At 34.9% G+C, this 22,938-nt stretch overlaps 2 protein-coding genes across 5 annotated transcripts in view; both read right to left on the bottom strand.

Moving 5' to 3' along the window:
- Window positions 1–290, bottom strand: part of LOC104546158 (homeobox protein DBX2-like) — a 3,768-nt gene extending 3,478 nt beyond the window's left edge. The window contains exon 1 of the mRNA XM_010191474.1: window positions 282–290. Coding sequence (XP_010189776.1) covers window positions 282–290 — 9 coding nt within the window. The remainder of the gene's footprint in view (window positions 1–281) is intronic.
- Window positions 291–3,392: 3,102 nt separating this feature from the next.
- LRRFIP2 (leucine rich repeat (in FLII) interacting protein 2) overlaps window positions 3,393–22,938 on the bottom strand; it is a 44,369-nt gene continuing 24,823 nt past the window's right edge. Inside the window, exons 14-26 of one of the 4 annotated variants that reach the window (XM_010191470.1) lie at window positions 22,695–22,739; window positions 21,925–22,038; window positions 21,420–21,491; window positions 16,753–16,923; window positions 15,999–16,091; window positions 13,868–13,960; window positions 10,703–10,804; window positions 10,310–10,442; window positions 8,902–8,951; window positions 7,348–7,465; window positions 6,238–6,317; window positions 4,936–5,040; window positions 3,393–4,172 (exon numbers count right to left, since the gene is read on the bottom strand). In XM_010191470.1, the coding sequence (XP_010189772.1) occupies window positions 4,062–4,172; window positions 4,936–5,040; window positions 6,238–6,317; window positions 7,348–7,465; window positions 8,902–8,951; window positions 10,310–10,442; window positions 10,703–10,804; window positions 13,868–13,960; window positions 15,999–16,091; window positions 16,753–16,923; window positions 21,420–21,491; window positions 21,925–22,038; window positions 22,695–22,739 (1,287 nt within the window). In that variant the 3' untranslated portion in view covers window positions 3,393–4,061. The remainder of the gene's footprint in view (window positions 4,173–4,935; window positions 5,041–6,237; window positions 6,318–7,347; window positions 7,466–8,901; window positions 8,952–10,309; window positions 10,443–10,702; window positions 10,805–13,867; window positions 13,961–15,998; window positions 16,092–16,752; window positions 16,924–21,419; window positions 21,492–21,924; window positions 22,039–22,694; window positions 22,740–22,938) is intronic. The other 3 variants (XM_010191471.1, XM_010191472.1, XM_010191473.1) reach the window with 3 other exon arrangements.

Raw genomic sequence — 22,938 nt, 5'->3', positions numbered from 1 at the left:
GAAGATGCATTACGCACGTCTCAATGGAGTTTAGTAGAAAAAGCCGAGTCCATTAGGCACCCCAGAGGCTGCTTTTTGGCATGTGATGTCCCCAAATGACAAGCAAAACAAACTCTGCTGTGTTAAGAATCATGCCCTTGACAAAAATACTGGTATTACACCATGTTACAATTATCCTTATGCCCGCTTTCACCTTTTTGTGAGCAGTAATTGGGCATAACCTTGCATGCAAGAGGCCCTAACAACCTTCTCTGTCCCCTTCCAAGCATCTCTGAAGTTACCTGATTCATGTAATTAAATTAAATCTATGGGTTTTTTTAACCTCATTTATTGTTTGTCTAAATTAGTCTGCACTGATTCCTCAGAGCAGAAATTTCTCCAGCTAGTGACCACCCCCTAAGTACAGGCATCACTGAAGGGACAACAAAGATCAATGCAGGACCTCCAGAGGGTGCAGGCAGGCCACAGGATGTTGAAATGGAAGACAAAATAGCCTGGCTGAAATGGCTGATATTCAGGGGGACACAGCAAGGCCTGGGGATCTGCATGAGAGCAGACACTTGTTGCCTGAGATGGTGCCCTCTCAGCAAGTCTCATCTTCCCTGAGGTCATGCAATACTACCTATTTATTTCACAGCTTAAAGACTTTTCTGATCTCTTTGGACTTTAGTGAGACCACACTCGTCTATCTCTATTCTCTTGTGAGGGATAGAAGGATAAGCATTATTGAATTTTGTAGACATTACCCTAGTAAAGATAAAAGCACTGTAATCTTGTATAGCTCTTCCAAGGAGCTGTTAAGAGAGGCAGAAATATTTTGAAAGAATTCTCTCCCACCCACCCTCAGTATTACAGAAAAATGATACTGAAAAAAATCCTTAGAAATATCAACATTTTGTGATGATATTTTTCATTTTGTCTTTAGAGCTCAATTGACTCAGTGCTTAAAGATCAGAATGCAGCTGTCATCAGCAAGTCTTAAATTCCCTTACAGACTACCCTTTTCTAACAAATTATGCCTAGGAAGTAAAATAGAGAAGTTTTTTCTTGGAAGCTTTGGGAAATATTCTGCATTTTCAGTGTTAATGTAGAGTACATAGATCAAGCATCTCATCTGCTGTGGTATGTTTTACCTATGTGATAGGAGAACAAAACATACTTTGGTTTTGCTTCCGTACTACAGAAAGAGACCACAGGAAGACACTGAACACAGAAATTGAGAAAAATGACACCAGAAAGGAAATGACTGCTACCTAGACTCCTAGAATAGTAATTATTGACTTCACCATTATACTGACTCTCCAGGAAGAAATCAGTAATCAAGCACACGAAAGTAAGCAAGCATTTTGCTTCTCAAGATTCTGTTATTCCAACAAAATATGATTGCTTAGACTGCTAAGGAGAAAAAAAAATGTTAAAAAGGTGGCCAATAAGCCCACTGTGCTGCTAAGTGAGCTTTTGACAAAAAAGTTTAATGTCAAGGGCCAAACTCTGAACAGGCAGCTACTAAGCAGCATGAGCCTTACTGGAGGACTGTTTTTAAAACTTTAGTGTATCTTGCTAGCACACAGACCTTCTATACATTCTAAGTAGTTTGCAACATTAGCTTGCATTATAACTAATAGCACCATAAAAAAATCACAGCTTGAAAAACAAAGTTCCTCTGTAATTTTCAAACAAATGTCAACTATAATATTGTAATTACAAAAATTTTTGTTGAATTGCATGATTCTGAAACAGTTTTGTAAGGAAAACTTAGTAATGAGATAAGCTTGATAATCACGTTGGTTTTATTTACTGCTTTTTAGTTTTACTTGGTTCTGTCTCACATATACAGGAGTTCACAAGAATCTGATAGAACATTCTTACTCCTGGTAAGAGTTGTTTCAGAAAAAGTTGAAAGGTTTGCAATTAATTCTTCCTAGGGCAGTTTCCTCTTTGCTCTTTCAATTGCCTTAAGGGTTATATTGGATCACATAATCCAGTATTATTCAGTTAGTCCAGATGTTGGAAATCTCATGTTCTGGGTATTTTGTTGAATTTGTTGTGATTTTCTGCTATCAAGAATTGGGGAAGCTCTACAACTAAAATGGCTATACTAAGAGAACTCTGTAATAAGCAACTCTTTTAAAAAAAACTATTAATCTTTAGAAAGGATGTACTGATGCTTTACCTGTGCTCCAGAAACTTTTCCAGTTGGCTGGTAACTTTGAGTTAAGTAACACCTTATCTGTCATGGTTTAATATTGAAATCACAGAAATCCTTGTGCCATAAGATGTGCCATAAGATGTGCCAACAGGAGGAAGTTTAGAGGAAGTGAACCAAAAGGAGATGCTTCTCACCATATGCCAAATAAGGTTTCAGCAGTTTTGCACATGTGAACACTCTGAAAACCCCCAAAGTAGCTGTTTATCTTCAGAATACACACCATTAACAACTAATCAAGACCTTAATAGTTTCTTCTGAGCTAGTACACAATGGCATGCAATGAGTTGACAGCACAAGACAATGATCTATATGATCACCAAACTACAACTGTCTTCTATTTAATGAGTAGGCATATGGAGATCTGCTACATGCAAAGACCTTTCTTGGCATTCTCTTTTCCAAGTCAAATAGGCATCTAGCATCCAAACAGAAAAAGACAAAGCTTTAGTTTTGCACTGTAAAGATGGCTGTTATTTGGAAAGCAGCTCTGGTACAAGCAGAAACACTAACCCTCTGGATTGCAAGGATGCTGAAATCTGCCTTGCTTTAAGAAATATCCCTGCAGGGTAGCAATTTGCAACAGGAAAGCATCTGATATGAGGCTGAAAGAAAGGCTCCTCTTGTATCGTATGTTGGGTTCCTGCCAGCCTTAAACAAAGTCCAACACAGGGGCAGCACTACTTCAAATACTTCAGAATTGCCACTGCAGATGCTGCTTATTTCCCACTTGCAGTGTGACAGCTTGAAAGAGTGGAAGTTGTTAACAGCATTCACGCTCCATAGAGAGTAGGCTACAGACAAAACCCACACCATTCCAGAAAGCACTTTTTCTGTGCACTGCCCCCCTGCTCCATGGCAGTACTGTAGACTGAGAAAGAGTAGCAGACCCGGATAAGAAATCAGGGGAAAAAAAAAAAGAAAAAACCCAAACTCACTATTTCAAAGCCAAAGAAGATGCTTTTTAAGACTACGGAGATCAGAATTTGCTGCAAAGATTTTGCGCTGTCCTGTTGGTATCTCAGTATTGCAAGAAAACACAAAACATCTGGTTTTGGTCAGTAAAGTGTCCATTTAATGATCTCCTTAGCCCTATCACCCACCCCTTTCTCCCACACTAAAATTTCAGTTCACACTTAAGCAGCAGATGACATCATTTGATGGTGTACAACAGACGGTTTTAAGCCTGCACTCTTAATACTAAGAGTATCAGGGGCTAGTATTTGACAAAATTACCTAGAACTCAGATGTGCTCATGCAAAAAAGCATATTTTTATATACAGTCTATTTTTTTCTTATAAATTTAAATATCTTACAAAAATGTATTTTCAAAATGTATAAAGTTTAGTGAATACCCCAAATGTATCTTAAAATAAAATGTTATCTGATTTCAAAGGTTATCTCAATGAAGTCTAAATTGCACCAGATAAAAGGCACTTGTGCTGTGTGATGTCTTGAGCAAATCTGTTAGTTTATAATACAGTAATAGTGTCGTCTTGAATTCATGCAGTTGTCTTCGAGCATCAAGCATCATTAAAGCAGCCAATAGAGACTGTGAGTAAACTCGATTTCCACAGTTATAAAAACATTTTCTATCACTAAGTCGAACATACAGCATTGTGCTCCAGCTCTGACTCTAGAATCAAATGCTACAGAAAAACTGCTGTCATTCACATGGAAATTCAAACTACATTTAATTCTCATAATTAAACAGCATACTTTTTGTAACTTATGAAACTAACCACCAATGAACAGCTCAGTGTTCAAATAGTTTGTGCCAATGAAAGTCTTTATTTAAAAATAAGCTAGGGGCTAGTTGTTCAAGGAGCAGTGCATTTTATTTTCCATTTCCACTTCATTGTTGAGATAAAAGCGCAGTCCTAGTTGCCTTCATCTTCTCCAGCCTTTTCATTAAGTGGCTATTGGTCATCTCCATCTCTTCTATCCTATCCAGTGCTGTTCTTAACTACAAAATGAAAGCAAAAGTTATGATCACTTAGGTTTACCTGGACTTTCTGCTGATCTTAAGCTTTGACAGAGAAAATTAAAACAGAAATATAAGTATTACCTGCTTACAAGAGTGCCACATAAGTCATGACACTTTCATTATTGTTGTCAGTTGAACTGTAATTCAACTATTAGAAAAAAATAATTGGGAAGCAACTGGAACAGGAAACATGTAGCCCCTCCAAAAGGGCTGGGGGCCTGCAACTTTCTATTACATGCTAAATAAAAGGTAAAAGTCTTTTCCACCATTGTTACTTGCTAATGGATATATATTCCTGTGGATGGCAGGCATCACACTAGTCATGCAGCAACTCTGAAGCAAGCACGGTAAACAGCTCAGTTGATCCTTCCTAGGATCAATCCTTCCTAGCCACAGTGAGGTGCATGCTGGAAACTTCCCAGGCTGGCACTTGACACAGGGAGCATTTGACTCCCCAGTACTTTTTATGGAAGGATTAATTAAAAATAGTACAAATTATCACATTTAGAAGAAAATACAACTTGATATCCTTCCTTTCAAGGAAGTACCACATTGAATTGCACTTAGTATTACTGTTATGAGCTACAGTTATCTTCTGAATGCAACACTGACAGACTCTGAGGCCTCCTCAAAAAACACTTACAAGCTGTAACTGAAGATTACAAAAAAGAGCTTAAAGGCAAAAGACAGTAGTTCAAGACTGAAAGGAACATCCAGTTGTAAAGGAGATCAAGTCCATTACCTCTCTCTGAAGCTTCCTCTTTTCAGCTTTGAGTTCATCTTCTACTTTTTCTGCATTTTCTGCTGCATTTTTGTATCTTGCAACCTGCCCCTCAAGTCGCCCAATCTGCAAACCCAAACAAGAAAAAAGTAACAGTTACTCAGATGTACCACCCTGAGCTCACCTGCCACCAGCTGTCCTTCCCTTTCTGAAAAGCCACTGTAACACAAAGCCTCCTGTGAATTATACATAGTATGTCCCTCTGGAAAAAGGAGGTTTAACTGTGTTAGCAGCAGACCTAATTAGAGTGTGTTTAAAGAACTAATAAAACAAACTAAATTGTGGGCAGAAACTTGGAATACCCTACACTAACTGTCCCTATCTGGCAAGGGTCATAGGAAACTGTAGAGAATGGAACATAGCATAGGACATAGTTGAGAAGCAGAGAAAGAAGATTTGGAAAAATGAAAAAAAAAAGATTAAAAAAAATCAAGAATTGAGGAACACATGGGATAAAGATAGACAAAAAGATAAGAAAACAATAAATAAAGATAGAAAGCTGAAAAGCAGAGACCATAAGAAAAGGTGTGAAATAAAAAGGAGACTAACTTTTTAGGACATGATGCAAGATGCCTTAAACTAAAGCACAGAGTTCAGCAGTAAAGAGGGGCCTCAAGACAAATCCTGGTTGTGATTTGCAGGTGTTAAAGCCCATGTGCTGGATTGTTATGTTTATAGTTCCCTGCTACCCCCAAATCTATAGGGCAGGCTAATACCCTGGGGTGCTGTGCAAGAGACCAAATATGACCAATCCATTAAGTGATTTTAGGTGATCTACAGAGATGCTGAACTATAATATCATGTAACTCACAATGATTTACTCATACTTTCCAATTACGTGAGATACAAATTTTTTATATATACATATATATATACACACACACACACGCACACACATATATAAACAAACTCTTGAATTTCAGAGAGTAGATTTTGTACCTTCCAGTCTATATAACTTTTTAACAAATAATTATGCTACATAAATGGATTTTCTTGAAATAGTAACATCCGTTCCTCTTTACAGACCATCCATACCTTAGTAAATTAACTCCAGATTATTTTCTCTTACGGTTAGACTACGTACAGTTAATGAATTGCAGGAAATAGGAAAAAATACAAATATAGTGCCATTTTGTTAAAACTACAGAACAAAGAGTAAATCAAATGATTAAATAGGTTTTCATATTTTTTTGTTGAAAAAAAGCATTGTAATGGTCTGCAGAACAAGTCTCATGATAAAAATAAATATGAAGATACACTTACATTTTGTTCCAATGTAGTTATATCTTGCTCAGCTTTCGAAAGTTTAAATTTGTATTCACTAATTTGTCTGTTGGCATCTCCTAGACAAAAAATAACATGGATGTATTACTCAAAGCAATTCTCTAAACTGGCAGGTTTCTTTTAAAATTCATTTAAAAGACCATTTTATTGAGAAGTCTGTATACAGGACTATAAGAAGGTAAATGTTCTTTCACAAATCATCTTAGTGTAAGAAAAAGGAAATAATTTTCCTGTTATTGAGAGAACACAACTGCTGTCTCTGTACAAGTGTGCATTAAGTTTCAGATGTATAAATGAGAGAAACATTTTTAAACACACATTTAGATCAGCTAAACTCATCTCAAAAAAGAGAAAAGAATAACCACCACATACTGCAAAATGGGTCAACTCGCAATAGATTTAATACCAGCAGTATTTAGTGTATACATCTGGAATAACATTTGCATGACAGAGAACACAAGACTTGAATGTGCCTGACAAACTCCAAGAAATTTTGCAAGTTATTTTGGTGTTATATTTTAGCCCAGACATTTTCAGTGTTCTGTTTATGTTCATTGTTGCAACCATATTAAATGATGATCTGTCAAACAAGTAAAATTTTCAGCTAAAGAAATAGCTTGCTTGAAATGGAAGGTAGCTTAGGTGCTTCTATGAAGCAACACTGGATATTGTATTAAACTTTAATTTTTCACGTTTTGCTTCAGAGAATAATAGTCTTTTAGTCTTGATAAGTTTCTGTATCAAAGATCCAACAAAATAAAAAAATCAGGTAGAATATATTAAGAAAATACCTCAGCTGAAATTCTGTCATCTAAAAAATGAAATTGTTGAAGTAGCGGCACCTATTCTAGGCAAGGTCACCAACTGAAAAATCACTTCCCAGAACACTGTTATTCAACAGTGAAGGAGACAGATTTTAAGTTACTCTGCAGTAAGAAATTTCCTGCAAGAAGATACACTGCCAGAAACCTAGCTGCTCAACAATATATTCATTCATGATACTATTGCACATCAACATAGAAAAACAAGTTGAAGAGTCTGTTCCCACTCCCTACTGAGAATACCTTTGAATAGTAGCCATATACCTACTTTGCATTTCAATTAGCTGCAAGTCAGAACCATTCTCTAAGCCTATATCTGGATTCATGCCATCACTTTTAGAATATTTCTGTCGTTCTTCTTCCAACTGTATCTTCAGTTGTCTAACCTGAAAAAAAGAAGTGTTCTCTTGTGAAAAAGAGGCTCCCAGGGATTCAGTAGCTGTCTATCTAAACATCCAATGTGGCAAAGGCAGAGCAGTCATGAGATGCCACTGGTGAGACAGGTCTGTAAGTGGGAGTAGCAGAGCCGTGCAGGGGAGACAGAGAAGCCAGTCCCTGAGGTCTGTGGCTGCAGCCCCCACCCCTATTGCTGGGAGAGTGCCCTGTGCCTGCCAATGCACAATCCAAACCCACCGTGTTTGGTCAGTGCCACAGGTGTCTCTGCACAGTGCAGAGGCACCCAGGAATTTTAACAGAGCTGCTTTTCCAGAGGAGGTGGCATTAAACTCTTGTTTGTGTCTTTCTTCTACAGCATACCTTTTACACTCTAAATACTTATCCTTGTGAGTTTACGGAAAAAAATAATTACAGATTTTTTTGGGGTCCTCTCTTTTACTTCATCAGGAAGCAACGGTCCTAGGCAAGTCTGTAGTGCACATTAGTCTTAAACGGTTCCACTTTATGCTACAGTAGCTGTCTTGGGATTTTTCCAGTAGTCAAGAAACAGATCCCTCAGCTATGTCCTCTATGTGTGAAATTTCTGCAAGAAGTAGAAGCCACTTTTTTTTGTCTTTCTTACCAAAATATTACCTTACCGATGAGTGGTAACTGAGTTATACTTGCAAAATTCCATGATACAAGAGTTATATTTTATAATTATATGGCAATAAATGCACATATATGTATTTATATATGTATTTTAATAGCCTTAACTCAGTACTAGAATTTATTTAGAATTTATTATAATTTAGAGTTTATTATAAAACCAATTATCTGTACTAAAATTAAGATAAATTCCCAGCAAAACCAAATGTTGACACCATGGTTTTAAATTTGCAACGTGTTCAACTACAAGCAAAAAAACTATGGTATTCTTAACAATTGTTAAGTGGTGATCTTTTCTTGAGTCCTCCCTTCACAATACTGAACTTCATTAACATATAATTGCTTTGATAATATCAATTTTCCATTTGAGTAACTGAAATTATCAAAGAAGTAGTACCACTTAGCAATCTGGAAGAAAGAGCAGCTTGATCTTATAAGAATGTAATATTACTGTAATTTCCACATAAGACAACACAAAACTACTAAGTATGTGCACTAATGGTAGAGCCAGCAGCAAGTTAGATTTCAGCTAAGCCAGTTACTGAAATAAGGGTTCTTTACCCTCAAGATCAAAGTCACACGAGTAAGGACACTAAGAGGAACAGATAATTCCAGGTAGCCAGCCAGGCAAGAAGTTGAGTATGTGATTTTGCCTTAGTGCTTAAGTGTTTGATTAAGCATCTTTGGTGCTTAATATTTGTGGGTTTTTTGCTAATATATTAATAGTCTGCGAAAGAATATACAAAGGTTTCTTTCTGAAAAGAATAGCTTATTTTACCTGGGACAATAATGCCTCCTTTTCTCCAGCCAGTTTTCGTAGCCGGACATCTAAAACCAAAAACTACAATTAAAAACCAGAGAAATCTGTAACTAAACATTTTTCATAACATTTTGTTAGTTTTCAAATTAAAATGCTCTTCAAACTTAAAGCTAATAGCATAAAAAAAAAGCATGGGGATCATAAAAACTGGGATCTCACTAATAAAAATATACCAGCCTTCGGTTAACAGCAGCAAAAAAGGAAAAATATTTAATTCACACTCTTTATTACTATAACAATTTTAAAAGCAAGATCTCTAAACATTTGTCATTTTTCAAAGTAAATTAACAACTGAGGATTTTTTAAAATAATAAACTGCATTTTTGTCCCAATATCTAGAACAGCCATTTCCAACAAAATTTTCTCCTGATTCTATAGTCTTTCCTTGTCTTATTCTTAAAGACTGCTGTCTTCAGGGAAGGCACTAAGCCTTCCCATATGCTTAGAAAGTTTGTAAAAACTGTTCTCAAACGTCAAAAAAAGTACTTGGAGTACAACCCACAGAAATGTTTTAATATCTCTGATCAGTCAAAGCATCAGTAATGGTTACCAAAAAAAAGTCTGTCAAGCAATACTGTGCCAAGATTAGAGCAGCTTCATTGGAAATTGTAACTGACAGTAACAAAGCATTAAAATATCTGTATTTTACATGATGGAGCCACAGCGGAAATACATATCAAGTCTAATCTCTGACAAAACAAAAACATGTAACTATTATATATTATATATTACAAGTATAATGTAAGCATATAGAGATTTTTCTTTGCATGTTAACACAATTTTACAGTGGGTTGACTATGCCTACAGTAACTCATTCAACCTAACCATAAAAGCAAGTTAAAATAAAAGCCCACAAAATCTGCAGCTCTCTGTTGTCTGTGTCCTTATCTGAATGTTTTTATAAATTATTTTCTAATGTGACAAAAGATTGCACTTGCTTTAAACTAATAAAGGCAGAAATATTTCAAGGGCAAAGAATATGCAATGCATTGTTTTCAATAATGGAAGTTCTTTGATTATACAAAGTTTTAAAGATTTGTTTTCACAAAGCACAATGGAAAACATACTAATACCAAAGACTACATGTTTAGGCAAGATATTTTGTAACAGCAATAAAACAAACTGGACAAGAGATCTCAGTTACAAAGATCCAAGCAAATGCCTTCCCCCCCGCCCCCCCTAAAAGATACATCTGTCTTTCTACTCAGCATAAAAAGCCATAAATAATCACAACCTTAAAATTTTTGTAAGAGTGTATTCCAGAAGCATCACAGGTATCTTTCTGGGCTGTAAATCCCAACCAGTTGTAAACAGAAAGCAAACAAAGACTTGAAACACTCTATAAAGTATGTTAGGATATTTTTACCTAGTGGTCCTTCTCCTGCAGATTCCAAAACTTGAGCAGCTTCCTGTGATACAACTGTTATTGCACCAACCACTGATTCGTGGTTTACATCACCGTTTGGTGTGCCATCTGGAATTATAACTAATCCATGTTTCTAAAAATACAAAAAGAAAAAACCTACTTATACAAGTGCAGTGCTAAAATATAATCGGACAGAAAAGTTTTTACAACGCTTTTCAAGTTGAACAGTTCATTTGTTAAACAGTTACAACAAAATGAGCTGTTTGTCCTACCCTGTGGTCAGGTTTTGAGACTACACAACAGTAGTAACCATTCTTCCTCTTTCTCATTGACCTTGATTTCATGCTCCATTCCTGGATTTCTGTTACTGTAAAGCAACTACTACCAACATACCTCTCCTCTCTTCATTGTTTCCTTCAGGTCAGCCAACTCCTCTCTGAGCTCATCTCGCTCATTCTTAATGCAGTCATAGTAATATTTCTGTCTTTCTAGGGCCTGGGTTCAGGCAGATAGCAAGAAAAAGAATGGCACAGAGAAAAAGTATATAACAGACAGCAGAGAGATTTTCCACAAGTTACACAAAGAGCTCAATAAAAGTAAAGAAATTAAAAGGGGCATTTAATATATATACATATATATATATACACACATACACACACACACATACATACATATATATATATATATATACACACACACATAAACATATACCTCTGACAACTACCTTTCATAAGTCACATATCTAGCCTCATTGCTGCATGTTTCTCATGACATACTATCTTCCTGGGCCAGTCTTAGTAAAGTCTATGATAGATTTCTATTTAGTCAATTCTGGTTTTGGTAGACTGTGATAAACTAAATTGAATGCCAAAAGAGTAAGCAAGTCTTCTTAATACAGGCACTCTGTGGCCAGAAATAACATTTGCTGGAACTCAACTGGCAAAAGATCCTAAAATGTTACATTCATTGAACTAATTTCTCTACCTTATATAGGCTATAGAAGTCTTACCTCATAAAAGACCTTGGATATGTAAGCCTGTCATCCACCTACAAATACTAATTTACTCCTTGTTTAAGTATTACAATCACTCTTTACTAAAACCAAAACAACCAGTTTTAGAGGGACAAAAAAATGCAGCAAACACTAGTAGCACTATTTTAGCACAAGAAAGGATCACAGCTAAAAGCGCAGTATGGACATAGATGGACTTGCCTACCTATGCTGAAGCTTTTACCTGGCAGTTAATCAGACATTTTCACTTGACTGGGCAGCATCCCAGCATTCCATTCAAATTAGATATTGAATGCATTACAGATAATCCTGACCATACAGCAACTGCAAAAGCGTACACACACTTGCCAAGAAAATTATCCAACTAAACCTTGTGTCATGCATGAATGTTTAGGAATGGACTGATACCAAGAAAGAAATGAAGGTGTATACCTTTGTATTTTAATTGCTCCACATAATTGCAGTATGCTGAATTTAAATAATTATCTAGAATCCGTATACTACAGCAATGTTTTAATAAATTACTCTCTTAATTTCAACAGAAAAAAATGAGAAGTGCCATTGTACTTGATTTATTAGTATGTAAATGCAACATTTAAAATATAGGCAATTCAACATGTTGTGAAAGCATTAGCTATCACATCATAGTTTAAGGAAAGAAAAAGTCATCTTATGACTTCTAACACATACTAGAACTCAGTAACTACATTTATGAACAGTGTGAAGAACATCATTATGTCATTTTGTGTTCCACTTCAAAGATACATACACCTTTGCCATTTCTGAAGAGCAGCAGTAGAAACAGAGGGGGGAGTAGGCTCATCCACTTGAGATAATGGATAATCTCCTGGAGATCAAACATCTCTTTGGTTATGGAGTCTACAAAGGCCTGGATTAACACTGCAGATGCAGATCCTCTGTGTGCTTGGCAGTGTCCTGTAATGCTGCTGACCTTCCTAAAACACCCTATCCTCACTCTCTATGTGCAAGTGTTGAAAATGAGAAAGTTTTGATGGGGAAAGAACTGATATAACCATATATCTCTACCTATGAAGAGATTAATAATCATTACTTACTGTTGAAAAAAATTTAGTAAAACTGCTATTGTTTGCATGCTTAGAGGCTATGATGCATGACATGGATTCTGTACTAAATCTATTCCTGCAATTCTTCTGTCATGGGGTGGGGAATAAAAATCAGGACAACTAAACTCTGGAGGCATGTTTTAACATACTAATATGATTAAAATCTGATCACTCAGCAGCAGGCAGATTTGCCTGGGGCTATATTTTCTAAATATTCCAAAACCCTTTATTAAACCTATACCGAGCTCAGACGCATCACTGCTAATTTAAAATTGGCAATGTGTGTACAATTTGGAGCCACCGAACAGTAAGACAGCTGTACATTTCAGGAATATAACTTGGAAATTATAGATCAGTGTTCTCAAATTGATCTAATTTAAGACCAAACACAACTGCAAATTTCAACCACTTTGTAGAAACAGGACGATAGAAGAGGGTGGGTGTAAAAGTGAAACCCATGCTCTCTCTGCTCTGTTTCCCTCCCTTACTCTCACTAAAGCAGTATCAGCCTTACACATATTGTAAAACTGGGTTATAATTCTAGTTATAAACTACTCCTTTGTAAGGCCTCTCAGAGACTTCTGAAGTGGGAATAGAGTAAAAGTTAGCAGAACTACTCAGTACTGGGGGGAAAGATTCAAAAATTGTGAGCTAAGAAAAATATGTAAAAGTTTTTAGATAACGTAAGTGAGAAAGAAAAGACAGCAGCATTTTTACATTTTAAGAACAAAGATATTTCAATTCCAAGAGGGTAAAAAAAAAAACAAATTAGCAAAAGTTCTGTTATGGTGTTTACAAGAACACAGAAAATGGCAGGAAAATGTGCTCTGTACAAAATCTGACAATGTATTTGAAAGAGAAAAAAGTAGTTGCACAAGAAAAAGCACAAACTGGGATAGTCTAGTACACAAAGGTGAAAAGAATATGGAAAGAATATGGTTAATTAAGTATAAAAACTTTCAGAAGAATGTTCAGAAAAAACTTTAAAAGTGTTCAAATGTTATTTTATGACGGAAGAGAGGATTGCAATATGGACTGAAATAAATATGTACTGAAAAGAGACAGTATAACAGGGCTTTTTTCAAATATGTTTAAAGTTGTATTATTGCTATGTCACCATGGATCAATATATGGACCCAGGCCATTTTTACATTTATTAAGAATAAAGTAACAATGACTTTTTCGAGCCCTGAATACAGGTAAAAAATGTTTTGTAAAAAATTATAAAAATGTATGCAGAACAGTTTATTATGTTAAATTTCATTAGTATTATTCACCATTAAGCAAGTCAAGATGAAGTAGAGCTCATTTTCTAAAGAAGAGAAAGATTGCAAAATGTTTAAAATATTTAAATTGGAAATGGCCTTCATTTCTTTGGAGTACACAGCATTCCTTAGGGGTGGGGGACATCCATCTACTTCTAAAATAAAAAATACCTTTCCCCCCATATTTGTTTCATACCCCTATTTTTTTATCTTTCCAATTAATTGTCTCCTGGAGATCAAACATCTCTTTGGTTATGGAGTCTACATTCTGCTGCATGCATTGATTCTCCTGTAGTAAATAGTATGAGGGAATAATAAAAGAGTAAAGAGAAATAAGGAAATGGAAAAAAAACAAACAAACATTCAAATAGATAAAGGAAATTAAATAGTAAATGTCAGCCAAAGAGTTTACGAGCATGAAGTTTAAGGAAAAGGGCATGACTAAGTGTACTGTCATATTTCCCTTATGAATTCATGCAAGGGAATGGTAATCAATTTTATTCAATCGCTTAATGTTGATGGAAGAATTTAGCACAGCTAGTGCTACTTTTCTTTAGTAACATTTCCCATTGCAGACTGGGGATAATGTCCTTTCTTTAGGAAAACTACCATGTGATAGTTTCCAGATACCTTCAAGCCCTGTTTGGAAGTGAACATTTATGTTAATAAGTGATTTTATTAATGTTTTACGAAATAGAAAACCTTCTTGAAAGTGTAAAGAAGAAAGTTTGAATCAAGCATCCAGCAAGTGAAATAGAGCTGCTGACTGCTTTCTGATACTATATCAATACATATTAAGTGTTGTACTATTTTTTAATCTAAGACTTCATTTTGCTGTTTGCACTGCAAACATATAACTATGTTTGAAGATGACTAAAGAATTTTTAGCGCTAGAGATAACTTTTTTGCCCTCCTAATGAGTGAACTTTATTTTTACATCTGGGAATGGAAGACAATGTCATTCTGCAAAAAGCTAAATAGCTTTAGCTAGGTTTTCTGTTAGTGTTAATAGATGGAGAAGTTACTCAAATAAATGGTCAATATGGTCAAATCTTTGAAGGGACTACATGTGTTTGGTGACTATTCAACACATATGCTACAGTCTACCAAAGCAAACACTCCAGAAAAATCTATTGTATAATCTTGGTTCACGTACTTTAAAACAAAACAAAACAACAAACAAGAAGGAAAGAAGAAAGTATAAAGCTCCCCCCCTCCCCGGCATTGCAGTGAAGTCAAAGAGAATGCAGGACAAGCAACAGAGCTACAACCAGAATTTGCTAAGCTTTTTGTTTCACAGCATTTATCTGCCACAAAATGGTGCTACATAGGCTTGTCTTACTCCTTTTCTTCTGCTAGTAAGTCTAATCAACTCCAGTAACTGAAACATTCTTTTCTCAGTAATCATAACAGATCTGGGACTTTTCAGAAGTCTTCTGAAGTTTCTGTACTGCTGCCTGGAGAGCACAAGAACTTGATGGGGAATTAAACTGATCAATGAAATGCAGTATTATATAGCTTTTAGAAACTTTGGGCCATACATTTAAAGATCATCAACTTTTACTGAAACCAAAAGGCAGTGGGAAAATGACATACTAATTGACTATGACTTACAGTGCTAGGACTAAAATCAGTGGAAAACTGACACCTGCATACTGTTGACAGTATATAGCTTTGTGGACCATTTTAAAATTAAGACCAATAACAGTACTGGGATTTTAGGGCAGATTTGTTTCTGGAAATAAAATGCAGAGGCAGAAAACAAAAAAATGAGAGGGGAAAACAAAAGAACACACACCACACACCCAGCAACAAGTTTATGACCCAATAACATGCTGACCAGTATTGCTATATTTATGCTTGATTGCTAAGGAAACAAATGCTTGCTACTGCAAAACTCAGTGGTTGACGCTCACAGAAATATGAAATAACTTAAATTGAAACTTTTGGGCAAGGCAAAGTATAATATTTGGTATTGTCCATGCATCAGAACTTCCAGATATGCAAAAAAATTTTGGCCATACAAACATTAGTTCTCCCCTCACAATGAAGGAAAGATACAAGAAACATGCATGACAGAGCCAAGATTCTCACAGGAATTAAGGATTTTACAAGATGTAACACATTTGAAAGCCCTGCAGAGACATTTTAAACTTTAAAAATTGAGAGATTGATAGCTTAAATTCTACCCATTAAAATAAGATAAATTTCTTTAAGGTGTGAGAAAATTTTTAAGTTCATTTTGTGTATGATAGCTGTTCCCATTCAAATCTTACATCATATTGATGTGCACGAGTTCTATCATACACTATCTTGTATGAACATACCTCTATCAATTCATCTCTCTGTCGAAGGCCCTCTTTAAGTTCATCCAGCATATGCTGCAGAACGCTGCAGGTGTGTTTCTGTCTTTCCAATTCCTATATTTAATAAATTCAAGATTTATTTTTATTTATTTTGGGTTTGACACTCATTTTCAATGTAAAGTTTTTAAAAGTTAGTAATGTCACCTCACATAACATTATCTAAGAAATTATGGCAACAATTTGAGAAATTCTATCTAACAAGTGGCTAAAAATCACAGAATCAGTGCTTTAGGTAAGTTCTCCAGAGACTTACTACAGAGGAAATTTTATTAAATAAAATTTAGAGAGAAAATATGCCATAAAGGCATAAATGAGAAAAGCTCAGATACTGAATTTATTTAAATATTGCTAGAAAAAGGTGCCACATAGATCATCCCTTTCTAAGAAACTAAGACTGAACATGTCCTGTTTGATTCAAGTGTATATTTTATCTTTAGGGTATTGCATTAGTAACTTTTTTCCAGGGAGGAGTGGTGGGGAAGGGAAGGGAATGTTTTAGGGATTGTTTGGGTGGTTTTTTGGAAGTTGTGAGTGGGGGGGGTTGGGTGTACTTGGTTTTTGTTTTGTTTCATTTTTAAAATAAAACCCAACACAATACTCAAAACATCTCTGGCCACTGCAATAGACTTTTCTACTGATCTGAAAGTTTTCAGCTGTTCTTACTAAGTCCCAGTTTCTATGGTTTATAATTAGAAAAAGTCTTAAAAATCAGTACCTTTGTCTTCTCTTCATTCTCCCTAGAGAACTCTGCTATCTGTTCTTCCTTTTCCTCAATGACATCCTTTAGAGTATCCACTTGATAAACCAAGTTGTTTTTCTCATTGTCTAATTGAGCATTGGAAACCATAGCTTTCTTGTACTTCTCTTCAACTTCAGCTAGTGAATCCTATAGATAGTGGAAAGGCTTACATTAGTCTAATTTTGTGATGCATTGTTAAAATGTTAAAATATCACCATAATGCTGAAGAGTGCTATCTGTTATAAAATAAAATTATGCAAACATTTTAGTTTCTGAATTATATTAATGTCTTTAGAGATACTAAGTCACACTTCGATTTCCATTATTCAGGTTTAGTCACACACAGCATTAAAAAGTTATCATTAAAAAAGTATGAAAATTACAAGATAATATTCCACTTGTGTTTTCTACTTTGCCAACTTCACAACTTCACTTGCAGTGATAAAGTAATTAATATCATGGCTTTATTGTGTTTTCAGTGCATGCATGAGAAAACACTTCAGAGTGAGGCAACAAATCTGACAGAGAACTCAGACAATTAAACGACTAAAAAAGATCCCAGAAATACTTCTAAGAGTAGCTTTAACTTAATGCTTATTATTTAACTACTGCTCTGTTACCTCAGATTCAAAGTTTTAAGGTAGTCACATTTTTTCAGTAATGATTCTCTGTTTAAGCAGACATTTTGTCTTTATGTGTTACTAAGATTAAAAAAAAGCATGTAAAGATTTGCATGCTTAATTCTCTACCTGAAGGTGCATATATGCCTTGTCATATACCCTCTTATGCAATTCTCTCACATTTGCCAAAATTATTTTATCCTATTATTTTTTTCACAGTACTGTAATAAGTGTCAACTATTCAAGTAGTAGAATAACTGTCACTCCAGGCACTTGTAAGCATGCAATGATTTCAATATGCATTCTTTTAAAAATACAAAAATTTAGTTTCACAGACTCCTAATTTTAGAATTGATAAAGAACTGTTGCCTTTCCAAAGCAGATCTGTGCCCTACTAAAAATCCCCTAGTATTTCATGTAACCTGTTCCTTGAAGGTGTAAGTAGCAAAACTTCCTTTTAATTATTTGTATTATGACAGTAGAAGTACTAGCACAGGAAGGGCACCAAGCTTGGTTTTTTTCAGAAAACAGGACAGTATGACTAAGGACTAAAATATTAAGGTAAAAGGTAGTAACAATCTAAGCTTCCTAAGAAAACCAAAAAAGCCTAACCCCCAAATGCTATTACATAGTGTAAATCTCAATTTTGAGCAAGTTGTTCTTAAAGTATATATTTTGTCTTTCATAATTTTATCATGAGGTATCTAAACCTCACTGTTCCATCCACTGAATTCTGTGCTGGAGAACTACAGTATTTTAAAAACTTCAGAAAGAATAACTTAAGGCATATCCTGATAGACTAGAGATCAGAAAAGACAAGAAAGTATAAGTAGTGAAAATACAAGAAAGATACCATTATCATCTGGGAAGCAGTAAATAGCAAAGAGCAAAGAAGATTCAGGTTAACAGAGAAGAAAATATTGGAAAATTAAAAACACATGTAAGTGCATTCAAGTAATTCTTAATATTAAAACCACAAAAAAACATTATGATGGTGTAAACATGAAAAATCTTGTAAAGAGTGGTAAAAGAAAATGTCAGAGACAGTAAACCTTCCAAAGTCTTTCAAAGAGTAACTCAATTTAAAGCAAAAAAGGAAAATACTCAGACTAAAATGAATGCTATAGTCCTTTCATGGGGAGATACAAATTTTAACAAAAAGTACAACTAGGAAAATATTCCAGTTGTTTCTGCAAGCATGGTGTGTGGAGTCATATAGTAATTTAGGTTGGCAGAGATCTTTGGTTGCCATCTGATCCAATCTCCTAATTAAACAGGGCCAACCCCAATCAGGCTGCTCTCAGCTTATCTCCACTTCATTTTAAGTATCTCCGGGGATGTAGACTGCAGAACCTGGATGGATGACCTGTTCCAGCATTTGACTGCCTTCCTTGTGAAGTCTTTTTCTTGAGGTGTAATTGGATTTTCTGCTCTTAGGATGCAATTTGTGTCTTGCATCTTGCCCTGCCACTCTGCACCTCGGAAAGGAGCCTGCCCTGTCTTCTCGACAGCTTCCTGTTAGGCAGCTGAAAACAGCAATGATACTGCCCATCCACCCCCCTCAAGACTTATAAAATCCAGCCATCTCAGCCTCTTATTCTATGCCATCTCCTCCAGGGCTCCAGCCTTAAAGAGGAGACTAGATTTGGGCTTAAAAAATGGATTAAAAGTGTCATCAATCAACAAGTTTCTGGGGGGAAAAGATCTGCAGTTAGTGAAGAGCAAGAAATTGATTTTGAGACAGAAGAGTAAGAATTGCTTCCAAAAAAAAGAAAACAAGCTATGGCCAAGAGTCTCTGACTAGTTAAAAAAAACCTGAAACATTGCTAAGGCTTCTTTGGAACTGTTCCTTCTTTTTGAGTATAAAGTACTACACATGTTCCCTATGGTTCAAGAACTCCATGTAGTTTCCAATGTCTTCCAGTTTGGTGAGAAATAATATGGGTTTGGAATAATTTCTGAAATGCTTGAATGAGGCCAAAAGATGAAACAGTGTGAATAAGCTGGAATGAAACTGGATAATAAAGTTCTGCACGTAACCTAAAGCTGTAAAGAAATACAACCCAGAATTCTATCAGTAAAGCCAAAGGGCTATGCAAATTAGCGTGCTTGGGTAGAACAGGATGATTAAATCAAACAGACACGAAGAGAGTGCTCTGTTAACTGTATAAAAGAAAAATTCTGAGGAAAGAAAAAGGATTCCTTTCTAGTTGATACAAGGGAATATAGAAAGAATCAACAAAACAGAATCAAACTGAGACATGAGAAGATCTGAAGAACTAACTAAATCAGAACTATCCACATTAGAGTTAATTCTGCTGACACACAACAGATCTGTAGTCAGGTAAAAACCACACTCTTAGAAGGACAAGAGATGGGCAACTAAAGAGATACAAAGGTAGTGTGATTACAATTCACTGTTACTCAAACACTGAAAAAAACTCTTAAGAGGTATAAAAGCAGGGATCCTAGTAACTCTTCTAATGTACACAAGACAAAACTGCTAAAGCACAAGTTGAGAAAAAGGCAATATCTTCCCAATTAGAAAAAAGAGTTCCTGAAAGACTCTCTACGAGAGGCAAATTAACTTAGTAACTATTATTCAGTATTAACAATAGTACAAAATGCAATTCAATTTTGTAAGCCAAGCATACAAGATCTTACTGTCTATTGCACGAGTGTGCTCTTTGGTAACTGTAATGGATTACAATAAGTGATAGCGCATTAGTTGTGATTCAGAACAGTAGTCATGATATGCTGGCAAACATGCAAAAGTGAGAGTTAGATCCATTCTGGAAATGTGAAGCAATGTCACGTTTTATTCAAAAGTAGTACTATCATAGCTACGTCTAATAATCTTGTAATCTACTGCTCATTAAAGTCCTTTTAATACTCATATAGCAATACAATTAAAACACTATGTATTTCACCTGAGCATATGGCTATCAGATACAAAGTTACTTATCCTCTAAAGAGAAAATATTTTTGCTACACTGAACAGCTCAAGTTACATATTTTCTCTGTACTATGCCATCTCATACATTGTTAAATCAAGGAAATTCAAGGAAGCTGTTAAACATTTCATTGTTACATGCTCCAGTACAAGCAGCATTCACTAAATTCAGTCTAGAACAAATGGATATAGAACAAATATAGGAAGATCTCTACTTTTACATGAAACTGTTCACAATTAGGTAACGGAGAAGACAACAGAACAAATATCCTGAAAAAAGATTTAAGCCACATCATTTGCTGTATTCAGTTTCCCTTCAATACAGAAGGGGGAAAAATAATCATACTTTAACTGCAAACTGTTAGTTGTGTGAAAACTTACAAAAGAAAAGCATACATACTGAACAAGTGAAAATACAAACAAATCTCATTAGCCTAATACTGAAAATACCAATCTATAATTTAGACTAAGGTACTGGGAATGCAAACTATAAGCATTAAAAAAAAAAATCTTTAATAATGGCAAAAGATTAAAACCAAATTAATATTCTTCTGCAAGCAATATGCCTACCCAGATTCATTTCAGCACATCTTTCAAAATTATTACTTTAATTTTGCTTTATAAGATAGAAATTTCTGAAACCTGGGAGACTAATTCTTAATTTCTTAAGTTCTTTGTCATAACTATATCCCATTTCTTTCTTCCCCATTCAGTACACAGTAATTATTTTGAATATCCATTTATTTGCTAGCAAAACTCTGAAAAATATAAATTGAACCTCTCATTATGTTGCCAGAAAACACTTGCTAAAAATATGAACGTTTAATACAATTTTAAACAGAAACCAAATAATGAACATATACCATCTCATATGCATTTAAATTATATCTTAATAATTTACTCACATGACAACTTTAAGCTGATGCTCTCTGAGCATTAAAAGTTAAATACATGCTTTAAAGAAATTGTAAAATGTGTTAGTAAAGCCTTATGTAGTTAGTTGAACCAGTGGTATCTTGATTACCCAAAAATACCCATACAGAATGCATGCTTGGGAGGAGCCCTGATACCTTTAGTTCTTTAAGTCCCTGCATGTATCTCCCTTCTACATCGTGTATCTGGTCCTTAAGATCATAGATATCCTGCAGGACATAGGAATGAACCACTGCATAAGAAGTTTGGGGAAATAATTTATAGTCAAAAAAAGCATGAAAAGGTTTACAGGCATTTCTGTCAAATGCCAAAGCCTGCAATAATTCACAGAAATAATTAATTCACAACAATTCTATGGAAATTAGGATTCTGTATCTATCCCTAAATCAAAGACATCTCAAATAGGACAGAATTGTTTCAAATTTGACATAAACAGTCTTATTTTAATGTAAGCTAATATATATATAAATATATATCAACCCAACAAATAAAATTATCAAGATAAATACAGAAATCTACAGTGATGAAAAATAACGTTATCTTGCTAGTAATTAACCAGAAGTTCTGTAGCAAAGAAAAAAATTCTCCTAACCACAAATACAATTTTAAACTAGTTCCAAATTTTCTAAAAATGCAGTTTACCCGTAATTCACTGAGGGAGGCATCAGGATCCACCAAACTGCTTGTGTCTCCACTTCCTCTCCTAGATGAGTTGCCACTCAGAGGAGTTGCGCTTATTGAATTGCGAGATGATGGCTTAAAGGAAAAACACTATCAGAAATCATACTGTCATTTCTGGTATACTTGACATTACCCTTTATAAATGGCTTCACAGCCACAGAACACTTCTCTCCTGGTTTTACTGTTTCTTAATATTAGGTTATAGACAGTATTTTCAAATTATTATTTTCCAGTATTTACATTTCTTGGTGAAATGCTGGTTTCTCTCTGATGACTTATCAGTTATCATAACACTACAGTTTTGAGTCTTCTATTCAGAAGACTTTTATAAGGAGGTTGTTAGTGCTGAAAAACTGTAGAAAATTAAAATATTTCTAAAAAGAATTTCTACCACCCACAAATCAGAAGAAAGTCTTCAGTGGAATCTAGCATATGACTATATGACATAGCCCTGACCTGTTAAAATTCAACCTTTCCTGCTAAACAAAAGAAATTCTATAATAAATGAATACTTGCTAAAAATAAACCAAAAATAAATTTATTTCATTAGTAAATAAAAGATGCAAAGCATTACTTTTGTAGGTTAAAAAAAAGTGTAAAAATATGTTCGCAAGGTCTTAAAAATGACTAAAATGCTCTCTGCTAAAACCACGTAGCATTTATACTTTTAATAATTGTAAGTTTATGGACGAACACTGACTTTCAACTATTTTTAAATTAAACACACTTACCCTTGAAAATATTTCTGAAAGTGATTTTTCGCTCTTTTCTTCCAGCTGAAAGACAAAAGGAAGTTATCACGATACACCTTCTACAATGAAAGACTACTGAATCACCATCCTCTGTTCCAAGATACTAAGAAATATTTAAGAATGAAAAAATGAAGTGGTGAAAAAAATTTAAGAATTTCCAGAACTTAGCATAGATCAAGACAGAAAAAATACTCAGCCTGAAAAAGTAGTTTTTACCTCAATT

The sequence above is a fragment of the Mesitornis unicolor genome, unplaced genomic scaffold (genome assembly GCF_000695765.1).
Source record: "Mesitornis unicolor isolate BGI_N332 unplaced genomic scaffold, ASM69576v1 scaffold17279, whole genome shotgun sequence".
Lineage (NCBI taxonomy): Eukaryota > Metazoa > Chordata > Aves > Mesitornithiformes > Mesitornithidae > Mesitornis > Mesitornis unicolor.
The sequence above is the reverse complement of the archived record's forward strand: the minus strand, read 5'-3'. Positions and strand labels throughout refer to the sequence as shown.